This window comes from Podarcis pityusensis (assembly GCF_964106645.2).
Source record: "Podarcis pityusensis genome assembly, chromosome: 8".
In the NCBI taxonomy this organism is placed as follows: domain Eukaryota; kingdom Metazoa; phylum Chordata; class Lepidosauria; order Squamata; family Lacertidae; genus Podarcis; species Podarcis pityusensis.
Genome location: NC_138033.1, coordinates 34188474 through 34202489, shown reverse-complemented (window position 1 = coordinate 34202489; position 14016 = coordinate 34188474). Strand labels below are relative to the sequence as shown.

At 49.6% G+C, this 14016-nt stretch overlaps 2 protein-coding genes across 3 annotated transcripts; one reads left to right on the top strand and one right to left on the bottom strand.

Annotated features, from left to right (window-relative positions):
* Nucleotides 1-704: 704 nt before the first annotated feature.
* Nucleotides 705-6388, bottom strand: DNALI1 (dynein axonemal light intermediate chain 1). Its single transcript, XM_081017088.1, has 6 exons — nt 6194-6388; nt 5935-6071; nt 4146-4315; nt 3298-3476; nt 2398-2562; nt 705-1056 (listed from the first exon to the last, which is right to left on the bottom strand). The coding sequence occupies exons 1-6, from the start codon at nt 6272-6274 to the stop codon at nt 1021-1023; spliced, it is 768 nt and encodes a 255-aa protein (XP_080873214.1). The 5' UTR covers nt 6275-6388; the 3' UTR covers nt 705-1020.
* Nucleotides 6389-6529: 141 nt separating this feature from the next.
* Nucleotides 6530-12987, top strand: SNIP1 (Smad nuclear interacting protein 1). Of its 2 annotated transcripts, none has more exons than XM_081017060.1 (4): nt 6530-7514; nt 8939-9041; nt 9364-9941; nt 11485-12987. In XM_081017060.1, exons 1-4 carry the CDS (start codon nt 7435-7437, stop codon nt 11747-11749), a joined length of 1026 nt encoding a protein of 341 aa, XP_080873186.1. In that variant the 5' UTR covers nt 6530-7434; the 3' UTR covers nt 11750-12987. The 2 variants fall into 2 exon arrangements, with proteins under 2 accessions (XP_080873186.1, XP_080873185.1); XM_081017059.1 differs by lacking the exon at nt 6530-7514 and adding an exon at nt 7598-7970.
* The last annotated feature ends 1029 nt before the right edge of the window (nt 12988-14016 follow it).

Below are 14016 nucleotides of genomic sequence, written 5' to 3'. Positions count from 1 at the left end.
ATTTCCTGAGTTAAACTATGGAACTTGCCCAAACACAAAGCAGTGATAGCCACCAATTTGGATGGGTTTAAAAGAGGATTAGACAAGTGCATGGAGGAGGAGAGGGCTATTGGTGGCTACTAGCCATGGGGGCTATGCTCTGCCTCCACAGTTCAAGGCAGCAATGCTTCTGAATGCCAGTTGCAGGAAGCCACAGGAGGGGAGAGGGCTCTTGTGCTGGAATCTTGCTTGCTGGGTTTCCACTAGGGCATATGGGTTGCTACTATGAGAACAGGATGCCGGCCTGATTTAGCAGGCTGGTGGCGCTGTGGTTTAAACCACTGTGCCGCTCGGAAGGTCGGCGGTTCGAATCCCCGCGACAGAGTGAGCTCCCGTTGCTCGGTCCCAGCTCCTGCCAACCTAGCAGTCCGAAATGACGCAGTGCAAATAGATAAATAGGTACCACTCCGGTGGGAAGCTAAACAGCGTTTCCATGCGCTTCGGCAGAAGCGGATTAGTCATTCTGGCCACATGACCCGGAAAAATTGTGGAAGCAGACAAACGCCAGCTCCCTAGGCCTGTAGAGCGAGATGAGCACCGCAACCCCTGAGTCGTTCGTGATGGGACTTAACTGTCAGGGGTACCTTTACCTTTATGTTCTTAAAGAGGCTGACTGGATATTTAAATATCAAGGAAACTTGTGCCAATTAAGCAAACAGACCAAGTTTCAGAATTGTTTAGTTTAATGTGACTTTGTAGAGCCTTTGTCCTGCTGCAGGGCGGAGGCTTGCCCGGTAATAACAAACTGAAGTACTACTACATAAAAAAATACTTTTAAAAATTCCATTTAGGGTAAACTGGTGAGGCAAATCCCAAACCAGCTGAGAAATCACTAGAAGCAGAGAAGGGGAGCTGATCCAGATGAGAGAGGGGGTGCAAATTAATTCTGGAACCTTTTTTAAAGAACTCTTGGAAGATATTCTTTTGTTTGCCACTCAGGAGGCACTCCCCCCTCCAGCCCTGGGCTGTTGGAAAGGTCCACTACTTCTTTGGTGCAATGATGCCTTCAAGCTGCGCCTGAAAAGCAGAAAAAGACAGACTAATTAATTAGTCTCTCACTTTTGCCAGAAGGTGCACATCTAACAATCCACTGCTTCACTTGGAGGCTGCTGCAGTGCTGGGGGCTGAAACAAGTTGGAGTGGAGAGGGGGGTGTTGTTTGTTCTTGCATTCCTCATCCCATGTTTTATAAATTAAGTTTCTTTCATTCTTGGCATGGAAGTCTGTTGCTTTATGAGAAGAAAGTGGAGAGTTGGCAATGTTTCCTGGCTACAAAAGTCTCATTTCATAATGTAAAAGTACTAAAGAGGAAATTGAATCAAAGTTGCTGTAACAGTGGTTTGCATTCTCTGCTTTCATGACTGGCCGTGAAGCCCTTGGCTGTCTGAGGGCTGTGCTATCAACATCATTTCTGGGACTCAGGCACACAACAGTGACTAGAGGCAACTTGATGCCCAATTAGAAAAAAAACACCACTGGCTGCCACTGAACAAGGAAGGGTTACTGGGGGCCACATCCAATTTTCTTGCTGGTTTTTCTTCCCTGCATGCCAGAAGCAGGCTCCACCAAGGAGGCAAATCTTTGGTAAGAGGAAAGTGTTTTCTGTCCCTCCACCCCAATCATAACACCCCTAAATTACCTAAGGGACAGGTGGAAGGAAACAAGTTAAGACTTCTAAGCACACAATACCCATTGTGAAGCATTCAAACAGGCCTCGATTTCCCATAAGTAGCCCTTTGAAACTTGGTAAAATATCCCACCCTGTCAACTGACATGCTCAGCTCTGTATGATCTGGTTTTGATCAGACGGACTAGGATTAAAGAGTACAGTTGCACTTCTGGGACCCTTAATAATGCCTCTCACTACTAGTGAAAGATGTTGAACTTTCTACATAGCTGATCCTCTCAGCAAGTGTTAAGTCCTCTGATTAAGAATACCACTGCTGGTTAGCATATGGCTAACAGATTAGAATTAAGGACTCTGGCCTTCCAAACCAGGTTAAGGACTAGGGACATGCCTACATAAAGCCAGGCTCTGGTATTTTCTAACAAAACATACATTACTGGGAGGCCATGTAAATTGGGAGCTAGAAACTGGCCTGACCAAATCAACCTGGGTGTGTCCTGTGTATAACAGATGAGCAGGAAAGATGTAGCAACCCTCCCAAAGTCAGAAACCAATAGGTGATGGGGCATGAAGGCTCCTAAGGTCTAAACGCAGAATCCTGTTAGGAGCGTAGAATTTGCTGGACTATAACTTCCATCATCGCCGACGAGCTGGGAGTCCAACAGAATTTGGATGTCTAAGAAAGAGTGGTTTCTTTATGCACCAATCCAGCCCCAGTCCCCTCTAACCAACCTTGAGCTGCTGATTTGTTCGTTTCAGGAACTGCACTTCTTCTGTGTGCTTCTTCTCTTCCACCTGCCGCCTTTCAAGTTCCCGTTTCTCAATGGCATCACACTTGGCCTTCTGCTCATTCACTTGCCTCTCCAAGTCCCGCTTCTCATCCTCTAAGTCTGCAATCTTGGAGCAAAAAACAGACCCACCAGGTTAATGAGTGGCCACAAGAAGTGCAGTGTTACTTCTCCAGGCCTCCTGGAAGTGTCTTTACTGTCACCTAATAGAAGCAGGCAGGGACGCGGGTGGCGCTGTGGGTAAAACCTCAGTGCCTAGGACTTGCCGATCGTATGGTCAGCGGTTTGAATCCCCACGGCGGGTTGAGCTCCTGCCTTTCGGTCCCATCTCCTGCCCACCTAGCAGTTCGAAAGCACCCCTAAGTGCAAGTAGATAAATAGGTACTGCTTTATAGCGGGAAGGTAAACGGCGTTTCCGTGTGTTGCGCTGGTGTTGGCTCGCCAGAGCAGCTTCGTCACGCTGGCCACGTGACCCGGAAGTGTCTTCGGACAGTGCTGGCCCCCGGCCTCTTAAGTGAGATGGGCGCACAACCCTAGAGTTGGACACAACTGGCCCGTACGGGCAGGGGTACCTTTACCTTTAATAGAAGCAGGCAGGATGTGTGACAGTAATTACTATTCGGGTGGTTCCCACGGCTTGCTCACCCTAGGCAGCTCAGCCTTGGAGCTGATGATTCTCCTTCGCGAAGTTGCAATAAGATGCACTGCACACACACATCTGCACAACTATAAGCAAGTGGTAGACTTCATGCTTGCCAAGAAGCTTTGAGGCCCAAACCAACTCTGCCTTTCTTTCCCCAACTAAGATCGTGCAGCGGTGGGAGATGTTGGCCTCCACACTTACTCTCCTTTCCATATCAGACTTGCCCTGCTCAGCCTGCAGTGCCTTCCTCATGCCAAAGGCAACACTGCTCTCATACAGGGTCTGGTAAGCAGCAATTGTCATCCGGATCTCGTCTCGCACTCGCAACAGCAGCAGCCCCCGCTCTGCACAGTTGATGGTCACCTCTCGGATCAGCTCATCTACAAGGGAAGAGTTGCAAATGAGGCTTTGCATGGGAAAAGTCTGGACTGATGCTCTTTCTCCCACCCACCTCCAGAGGATGGAAGCTAGGGACTCATGACTGCCTTAAAGGACAAGAATTCTTCAGTGTTTGGTGTTCCAGCTTGCGAGCTCTAACTTAGGTTTCAAAGCTGTACTTGTAGCAGCAACGAAGTTGATCAGGGAGGCTTTTCCTAGGAAGATGAACTACACTTATTTAGGAGGCAGGTTAAAAAGAAATGGGTAAGCAGAAAGGGGTGTATTTTGGGGATGAGGGTGGGATGGGAAATAACACTATAGTGTGTTACAGTGGTACCTCCGGTTGTGAATGGGATCTGTTCCAGAGGTCCGGCCAGATCCCGAGGTTTTCGCAACTCGAGGATCACTGTTATATGCATGCGCGTGGTGGTAGACCGCTTCTGCGCATGAGTATGCGGCAAAACACTTCCAGGTTTGCCACTTTTGCAACCTGAAGTTTACCTTACCTGAGGGTAATGTAACCCGAGGTGCTACTGTATTTTAATTGGAAGAGGTGTAGAACTGGGGATGAGGATGTGACAAATTATTGAAACGAGGACCTGGGACTCATGCCCTCATTTTCTGGATGAGATTGTGCATGCGGAGAGGGCTGGCTCTGTTCACTCACTCACCAAAGCACTGGGAGTACAGCTCTCGCCTCACAGGGCAGATGCCTGTCTCACGGGCCTGGCGCTGCTGGAGTTTGAGGTCCAGCTGTTCCTGCAGATGCACCACATCCATGCGTGTGCTGGGGGTGCTCGACACCTGCTGGATCCATAGCTGGTTCTCTTCCACCCATTCTCTACACCAAAGCAAGCAGAGAGAGGCTAGGATTCAAGGAGACCAAGCAGGCTCACTTTATGTTTTGGTAATGAAAGAGACATTTCCAGTGGCTTCTAAATCTTAGAAAGGAGACAGCAACCCAAAGCCTGTTCAGACCTCAGTTTATCATGGATTGTGAATTCCTCGTGCCTCCATCATTCCCAACCTAAAGTGTCCTCTTCAAACTACTGCTGTCCCATACCTAAAGGTAAAGGTACCCCTGCCCGTATGGGCCAGTCGTGTCTGACTCTGGGGTTGCGCGTCCATCTCGCTTAAGTGGCTGGGGGCCAGCGCTGTCCGAAGACGCTTCCGGGTCACGTGGCCAGCGTGACAAGCTGCATCTGGCGAGCCAGCGCAGCACACGGAAATGCCGTTTACCTTCCCGCTAATAAGCGGTCCCTATTTATCTACTTGCACCCGGGGGTGCTTTCGAACTGCTAGGTTGGCAGACGCTGGGACCGAGCAACGGGAGCGCACCCCACCGCGGGGATTTGAACCGCTGACCTGACGATCGGCAAGTCCTAGGCGCTGAGGTTTTACCCACAACGCCACCCGCGTCCCGGGGGTCCCATACCTAGTCCTCCCTAAATAGAGATTCCCATGCTTTGAAAATTTGAATACAAGAGCTACATCAGTTGTATAGGGAAACTCCAGATTTAGGGAAGAGAAAGTGAGTGACAGCAGTAGTTGGAAGAAAACATGTAGAGGAGGACATGGGCATAGCCAAGTGGGGGGCAGCTGACCCCATAAATCAATAAAAATACTTAACTGAGGTCCCCCCAACACAAAGCCTTCCCCCCAATAGAAATCCTGGCTATGCCCGTGGAGGAGGGGGAATTAAAGGGGGCACGGGGGAGGGGTTCATAATCCACATTAAGCTGAGGAATGGATGGCTCCATGTCCAAGGGCATTAAGAACACTGTAGCCTCCACTCCTTGAGCTGCTTGGATCTGAGTGCACTGTGAGTAGACCTGTAACTGCAGGATGGAGCCGCAGCTCAGTACAGTGGTCCCTCTGGTTGCGAACGGGATCCGTTCTGGAGGCCCGTTAGCAACATGAAAAGATTGCAACCCGCAGCGGCGCATTTGCGCATGGGTGGGTTGTGATCCGCTGCTTCTGAGCATGACGTTATTTTGTGCTTCTGCGCATGCAGCGAAACCTGGAAGTAACCCTTTCCGGTACTTCCAGGTCGCTGCGGGACGTAACCTGAAAGAACGTAACATAAAGTGGATGTAACATGAGGTATAGCTGTATTTGGGTGGGTGTGGATGTTTATAACCCTCTAAAGCTGCCAGTTCAGCAGGCATCTGCAGAGGAAGTTTTTTTTTTTGCTGTTGCCACTATAGAGAAGATGCAGACGTCTTCTCATGCAGGGCGAGGTAGCTGGGCAGTGGGTGCTTGCCATGCCTGGAATGAACAGGGACCCGCCCCCCCAATAAAGAATAGAGTTCCTTGCTGGCCTCTACGTGGTGGGGAACCCTCCAGGACTGGTGGCTCAGCTGCCCCTCCGGCCCCAGCAGGAGGAGGGGGACTCGAGAGGCCCCTGCCCAGGAGCCACTTGGTTTCGGACCCAACCCACTCACCGAGCCTGCATCTCACCTGGGGGGCAGGATGGCGTTGAGGATCTCCTCGGGCTGCTTGGTGGCGTCTACAGTGGGCGGCGGGGTCTTGCCCTTCGGCGTCGGGACGGGCCCCGGCGGAGGCCCCACCTGCGGGCTCGCCTTCAGGGGACGCGCCTGCGGAGGAGGAGGAGGAGGAGAAGACGGAGACAGAGGCAAGTGGCGCGGGGCTGGCTGGGGTGAGCGGAGGGGCTCCGTGCACGGAGCTCAGACCCAGCCGCCATCCCCCCGGGACGTACCTTGGGCGAGCGCTTATCCGTGTTGCGGCTCACCAGCACCGGCGTCTCATAGCGGAGCAGGGAGTCCGCGGGCGGGATCATGATGGCGGCGGCGGCTCCTCTCCTCCTCCGGGCGGGCCCGGCTTTCGCCCCGGGACCTGTTGTGCTAAGGTTGGCATAGCGACGGCGACCGGGCTCGGACAGGAAGCCCAGTCACATGACACGCTCCAGCCCGCGCCTGCGCAGAAAAGCACCGCGGCCGTCCCATCTACAACACGGCAGCCTAGAGACACGCAGGAGCCGAAAGAGTAGCGCCGCCTGCGCCGACTTCCGGATACCGTGGACCGCTGCCCCGTTCCTCCCGAGAGGCAAGCAGAGAAGAGCCGCTCCCGGCTAAGCACGGGGTTGTTCTTGCTTGAATCCTTCTTAACATAGTCCAGTGCGGGTATTCTTGCTATTTTGCTTTGCACACGAAAACTGTCCTGCAAAACAGCTTAGCAGCAACAATCCCTGAGGCTGGGACTGGAAGAGAGGAGAAGGGGAGAGAGAGGAGCGGAGCGGTCACCTGCTCAGGATGAGCCTGTCCTTGTTTTCAACCCCCGCCCCCGACTGTCCCTGCCCGTCATGGAAGGCGCCTGGAGGTCTGGGAGCTTAGGCGCGGCTGGCGAGCACAAGCGACGGGGCATTCTACGTGGTGGCCCCGCAGTCGCGAGCCTCACTTCTGGGTCACGTCTAGAGCTGTTTCGGAAAGGATTGAGAAGCATCTCCTTTCCCCCAGTGATAGATTCCGTATTTATCGCGCCTCCCTCCGTCTGCAGCGCTTCAGCGCTTCACACACGGCTTTGCGGGGGGGGGGAGCTTCCTGCTCTCGCTCTCTCTCGTTTGTTATGAAAAAGCAATAAATGAACCCATTAAGTGAAGACGAAACGTGGCCCTCCAGCTGTTTTGGGACTACAATTCCCATCATCTCTGACCACTGGTCCTGTTAGCTAGGGATGATGGGAGCTGTAGTCCCAAAACAGCTGGGGGGCCAAGTTTGGCCATCACTGCATGATTAAGTAAATGTCTTATCAGTGGCCGCCAGGGGGCGTCTGACCACGACTAGTCCTCCAGACAACTCCGCTCACAGGGCAAACCATAGAGCGCACAGTAGGTAGAGCGGCATCGAGCCTGGCTGGGAAGTGTTTCTCGATAGTGACGCCGGCGACGACCTGGAAGCGGAAGCGGGAGGAAAAGAAGAAGGAGAAGAGGCCGGCGGTGTTATGGAGGAGCCGCAGCGTCGGCGGAAGCGGAGCCCGCGCGGAAGCCACTCGCCACCGCCGGGGAACTCGGGGGCCGGCAGGTGATGATGCCCGGGGGTGGCGGGGATGGGCTCAGAAGCTCCTGTGTCTTGTGAGGGGAAGGGGCCCGGCCCAGCGCCGCCTCCTCCTCCACTGGCGCTCCGTGGGGAAGGGGGGGCGCGAGGCCGTGGGCCGACTCGCTTTATTTGCCCTTTGCCTTATAAAAAGGAGCCTTGAAGGACCGAGAGTCGGTGTGCTGTACTGGTTAAGAGTGTCGGACATGGGAGAGACCGGGGTTCAAACCCCCCGCTCGGCCATGAAGCTCCCTGGGTGACCTTGGGGACCAGCCACTGCCTTCTCTCAACCTAAGTTGCCTCACAGGGTAGCTGGCACCATGTTTGCCACCTTGAGCTCCATGCCTAAAAAAGGCGGGATATGAAGACAACGAATAATACAATGGTCTCCGGGCAACTTTTTCCTATTCAAGTCTGGCTTGACTGGCTTTGCAAGAAGGTGAGGTAGGACAGAATGACAATTATGGGAAATGTGGGTTAAGTGCTTCTGTAGTGGCATTGGGCTTTGATTAGATAACACACATTAAGGAAACTGAGTTTCACCTGTTGACTGTGAGAGTGGTGCTACACATACTAGCCTTTGCCGGCGTGGTGCCCTCCAGATGTTTTGCATTGCAACTCCCAGCAAGTACAGTATGCCCCCTCAACTGTGAAGGTCTCCTTATCCCACTGGCCTTCACCTCAGATCTTGCTTAAGCATAGGAGGAATTGCAGACAGTGGAAAGATACAGGAAGCCCTCACAGCCCCCTGTCTTTGTGTCACCTGCTGTCTCTTTAAATAGTTGTTGGCTTTATTTGCTGTTTCGTTATGCTTCCTGGTTGCATTTTTATCTTCTCTACTTTGTTGATTTAACTTTATTTAAGCTGCCTTGTGGGACACGGGTGGCGCTGTGGGTAAAACCTCAGTGCCTAGGACTTGCCAATCGTATGGTCGGCGGTTCAAATCCCCGCGGCGGGGTGAGCTCCCGTCTTTCGGTCCCAGCTTCTGCCCACCTAGCAGTTTGAAAGCACCCCTAAGTGCAAGTAGATAAATAGGTACCGCTTTATAGCGGGAAGGTAAATGGCGTTTCCGTGTGCTGTGCTGATGCTGGCTCGCCAGAGCAGCTTTGTCTCGCTGGCCACGTGACCCGGAAGTATCTCCGGACAGCGCTGGCCCCCGGCCTCTTAAGTGAGATGGGCGCACAACCCTAGAGTCGGACACGACTGGCCCGTAAGGGCAGGGGTACCTTTACCTTTTAAGCTGCCTTGTATGATTCTGCAAATGTCGGGTATATATTCCTTATTGATGCCCCACTCTCACCTCTGAATTGCTGTATACCAGACCACAGTGGATCCAGTGTGTTGACTTGCATGTGCCTTTTTTTTGCTGATGGGAATTCTTGTGCTTAACCTTGGTTTCATATCTTTAAAAGGTCACAGTCAAAAAGAAAAAACAAGTCCTCAAACAAAAAAAGCAAATCCCCCCGAGAGAAAAGAAGCCGAAGTCCGCATCATGTGATACCTAAAGTAAAGCAGGTAACTGGGCATACCAGATAAAATTGACAGAAGCTTTGTATTGTATTGCACACTTGAGATTAAAGCAAGTATGGACAACTTGAGGAAACAAAAGTTACTGGTGTAAAAAAAAAAAAAGCTAAACAAACACTAGCACTGCCATTAGATTGTGCAATAGCTTAATTTTTCCAAACAGACCTTGTAGTGTGGCTATTAAATTCAGCATGCTGTGATAACAGTTTTACAGTTTTAGAAAATATATGAAAAGCTGAAACCATTTTACTTATTTATACCCATGAACAGAACTTTTAAAAACTTGCCTTTTGCTATTGCCCTAATGTAGGAGCGAGAAGAACGCTCCCAGAGGGGGCATGAGGAGCGTCCACATCGAGACCACTCTGAGCCGGGCCACAGGCGGGAAAGAAGCAATGACCGAGACAGACATCGGGACCATTCTGGCCGAAGGAAGCCCCACCGGGATCAGCCTGGGGGCCACGAAAGGGAGAGGGACGGTCATCGCTTCCAGGTTCAGCAGGCACAGAGGGAATTATATAATGAGCAACGTCGGGAGCGCCGGGAGCAGGCAGAAGCCAGCGGTGACGAAGAGAATCCAGGGGCAGAGGGGTCACACAGCACAGACAAAGAGCCAGGGAATAAAGAGAAACCAAGCTTTGAACTGTCTGGTGCACTTCTGGAGGATTCCAATACGTTCCGTGGTGTCGTGATCAAATACAGCGAGCCCCCAGAAGCACGGATCCCCAAGAAGCGGTGGCGTTTGTATCCTTTCAAGAACGACGAGGTTCTCCCAGTTATGTACATTCACAGGCAGAGTGCCTACCTGCTGGGCAGGCACCGACGCATTGCTGATATCCCTATTGACCACCCCTCCTGCTCAAAACAACACGCTGTCTTTCAGTACCGGTAAGTCTTGGCCCAGGTGTGGGTGTGGATATGTAGCTGCTTAGGAGCCTCTATGAGCTATGAGTAGCTGTTCGTTTCAAGTTAGCTATTAATACTCCCCACTTACTGGCTGGGATCTATACAGCAAGAGACCGTATTAAGGACTTTGGATACATCATTTTATTGATAAATACGCCCTGTAATTGCTACCTCCATGTTGTCCTACCCCTCTCCAGCAAATTTATGCCAAATACATTCATCTGCTGTCGTTTTGACCGTAGCTCCTCTTTCCTGGTACACTATGTCGCTATTGAGAAAGTATCCTTGCTTTAAAGCTCCTTGCCTGCAATTTGATGTCAGCCTTGTCTCCTAGTAAAGCCCTTCTAATTCCTTCTACTTGGGATAAACAAGCAACAAGTCCCAAGCAAGTGTCGGGGAGCTTCTAGCCCAAGGACCTAATTAAGCCTGGCACAGGTCCCAGTTTGGTCCATGAAACTGTTCCCCACAGACTACAGTCACCTGCTCCCCATTTGGCCTTACATAGAGGATGTGAAGTGTGGGGCAGGTATAGACACGGTTATAAAGGATCTAACTTAAGCCCCCAATTGTTCCTTTGCAAGCAGGTTCTTTGTTGGTGCTGATAGGAACTCCCTAGCATAGCTGAGGGGACTTGCATTGTTTGCAGGAAGGGGTGTGGATTCAAACCTTCTTGGAACAGAGAATTTTTTTTCTCTGCAGAGGGGGAAATGCTTTGTTTATGGAGAAACCAGCTTGAACCCAAACCACTTTCTTGAGAATGACTTCAAAGGAGCTCCCTCTGACTCCCAATCAGTGGTTACAGCAAGTCCCTTTGAAGGCATGCTCCTTTGAACTTCAACATGTGCATGTGCCAGTCATCTGGCAGTATTATGACGTTGGCAGAGGGTGGGGGAATTAAGGGCCAGCCTTGACAAACCTGGTAAACTAATGGAAGCCAGTGCAACAGAGCTTACCCTCCCTATGCCTCCTCCAGATCTCTTAAGGGTCAGGAGAACCCCCAGAGCAGCACCCAGGAGACATGGGGCTTGCCAAGCTGTACTTGGCAAGCAGAAATATTTGTGCTGACAGAACAGTCGTAAGAGCATGACTTTGAATTCCTGTCTAAGGATCTGGCCCACTGGGTGGTTCCTATTCCCCATTCCTGATATGCTGAATAGTGTGAGGACTGGGAGTGATCAGAAATTGCAATTATGGGGCATATTGAAGGTTTAAAACCAGAGCAGACCTTATGGGGCTTTAAGTTCATTATCAATAGTTCCACTAAAGATTAGGGCAGCTACAAATTTCCCCAAGGTGGAAAGGGCCACAGCTGATCTCCTTGAGCACAGCAGTCACAACTAAATAGCTCTTCTTCCTGAATAAGCACACAGGTCTCTGCTGTCAGTTATGTTCAAAGAAGTTTTATGTTTTAAGATGTGCTCCACAGGGGTTGTTGTGGGATGCTGGAAGCTGAGAGAAATCTTAACGAAGTTGGGCTCCCATATATTATGCTGTTAATCAGTACAAATCTCTTGTTTCTTACAAGGCTTGTGGAATACACCCGCCCTGATGGCACAGCGGGCCGGAAGGTAAAACCCTACATTATTGACCTTGGCTCAGGCAATGGCACATTTCTGAACAACCAGCGCATTGAGCCTCAGCGCTACTACGAACTGAAAGAGAAGGATGTCCTGAAATTTGGGTTCAGTAGCAGGGAGTATGTTCTGCTCCATGAGTCATCAGATACCTCAGAGGTGGACCAGAAGGCAGAGGAGGAGGATGAGGAGGAAGAGGAGGAAGAATCCACCTGACAGCCCATCAGGGGGTGGACTTAACCTTTCTCTGCAGCTGAGCCTCAGATCCTTTGTGTGGACTGAAGCATTGCTGCCCCGATGCCTCTCACTGCCTTAAAACCTGCTGCCTTTGGCTAGTCATGTTAATTTGTGAACTTCTCACACACTCAGTTGATGGTTATGGGCACTGAAGTAGAGCCAACTGTTGTTTTTCAAATGGTTTGGGTTAATCAGAAGGTGCTAGGAAAGCGAGGTCACTTTTGATGCCCAGCTGATATCGCAGCTGTGTTGCTAGAGTTTCTCAATGTATCTTTTAATTTAAGACTCTGAAACAAGGAACCACCCTGTACAAAAATTGCCTTTTCCAAACAAACAGGTTATTTTGCTTCTCCCCACCCCTTTTATTTTTTTGCTTGCACAGAGTTTTTTTTTAAATGACAGATGCAACTTTTTTTTTAAGAAAAAAAAAGAATTTGGTTTAAAGCCTGTTGGATGTTCTGTAATGTCTCTAGCAGTTCGATTTATTAATGTGTTGAGGTAAAAGAACTTGCAAAAAATTGTGTAGATTTCTGAGATTCATGTAGGAAATTGTGCATCAAAATACATTTTCAGGGATATACTTTCCAGATCCGTGGCAGTTGAATCTGGAGTGAAAAGGAAGTTTTCTGTCTCCTCTGTCTGGCTTTCTTACCACTGAGGGGAAGGGAGCATTAAGTTCGTTTCTCAGGCACCTGTATTACCCCATGAATAATTTTGCACTTAGCATGGTGGATAGTTTCCAAAAAACATTTAAGTAAGTTTAATTTCCTTTCTTTCAATGTGGATGCTACTATATTTTTGTCTTACTGATAGCAAGAGGCAGGAGGTGTATTAGTGTTGTACGAAGGGAGGTGGAAGAGACCTTCACCCACAACCCTTTTACACTCTGAAAACTTTTGCACAGGTTCCGTAGCTGCAGTTTTGTGTGTAGCTGCCTTACAATAAAGGAAACACAACTTGCTGTGTGTAGGGGTAGTAACTTTTCCTACTGCCCCACACTTTCTGAGAGCACCTCCTGTTTGCATAAATGTACCATGTGCATAGGGTTGTGTGCATGTCTAGAAGAATATTAGGATAAAGTTTAGCATGTAAATATGGGGCCAAAATGCAGATTTTCAAGCTTTTAGGTGATGGAGATGGTTTTGGACAGCAGTATAGCCTTTCCCAGAAGTCCCTATTTTCTTTTTTAAATAAAGGATTTGTAAATTTAGCTTGAACATGTTTATATTGCTGTGGTTTTTTTCTTCCTTTCTCCAAATTGATAGTTATTTCCTACTTAACTTTTAAATGAAAACAGGTGGGTTGGTGTGATATTACAGATAAGCAGCAAAAGTAGAGTTTACAAAGCTCTGTGTATTTTTTAAAAATGGCATTCAGCAAGCACAGCAAACCATTCTATCACTGCAACCTTGTACTATTGAGGAGTCACGCTGTAAGCTGTTTAGAGCCTGTGCCCCATAATCCAATACCAAAATATTTATTTTCAATACAGTGCCATTGTGACCCTCTTAAGAATGTTGGGGGGGGGTGAACAGGGGAAGGACTAGACCATGTGAAAAGTGAACAGAATATTTGAGCTGCAGTTCATTCATTTTCGCCTTTGTATTCAAGTTATAACAAATTGCACCTAGACATTCTGTTGTTGCTCCCATAACCTAGGTTTAAGGTGCCATTTAGCTCCTAGCTTTCATATCTCAGTTTCTAACACTGCAGGCAGCAAAATCACAAAATTGGGATGACACATACAGCCCCAATTTTTAAAAAGGAAGAGCAGCAAAGAATGGACTTAACCAATCCATGAAAGAACATATTAGACAACCTGGTCTGAGATGGGCAGGTGAATGTGTTCTGTGGCTCTGCCCATGTACATTCAACTGATTGACCCACTTTATAATGCCAAACCCAACTGTGTGGACTCCCTAAGGAGATCACAATTGCTGTCAGCTTAGCAATTATTTCACTTAATGTGTTGTCCTAATGCGTTCTCAGTTTCCGGCTTACAGTTTGTCTGGGGTGTACAAACCATGAGCTTAGGTTTGGATGATCTGCTACTGGCACAGAGGAGATAAAAGACAGCCAGTGTGATACAATGATTAGAGTGCCGGTTTACAGCCTGGGAGACCAGGGTTTGAATGCCCACTCAGCCATGAAGCTCACTGGGTGAACTGGGGCCAGTCACTGCCTCTCAGCCTAACCTACTTCACCGGTTTGCTGTGAGAACAGAAATAGAAGGGCAACCATGTGCA

Coding starts and splice junctions, on each gene's coding strand:
- SNIP1 (XM_081017059.1), top strand. CDS start 7,888: ATGAAGACAACGAATAATACAATGGTCTCCGGGCAACTTTTTCCTATT. Junction 9,042..9,363: donor TGATACCTAAAGTAAAGCAG/GTAACTGGGCAT, acceptor GCCCTAATGTAG/GAGCGAGAAGAACGCTCCCA. Junction 9,942..11,484: donor CACGCTGTCTTTCAGTACCG/GTAAGTCTTGGC, acceptor GTTTCTTACAAG/GCTTGTGGAATACACCCGCC.
- DNALI1 (XM_081017088.1), bottom strand. CDS start 6,274: ATGATCCCGCCCGCGGACTCCCTGCTCCGCTATGAGACGCCGGTGCTG. Junction 6,072..6,193: donor CGGATAAGCGCTCGCCCAAG/GTACGTCCCGGG, acceptor CCTCCTCCGCAG/GCGCGTCCCCTGAAGGCGAG. Junction 3,477..4,145: donor GCTGTACTCCCAGTGCTTTG/GTGAGTGAGTGA, acceptor CTTCCCTTGTAG/ATGAGCTGATCCGAGAGGTG.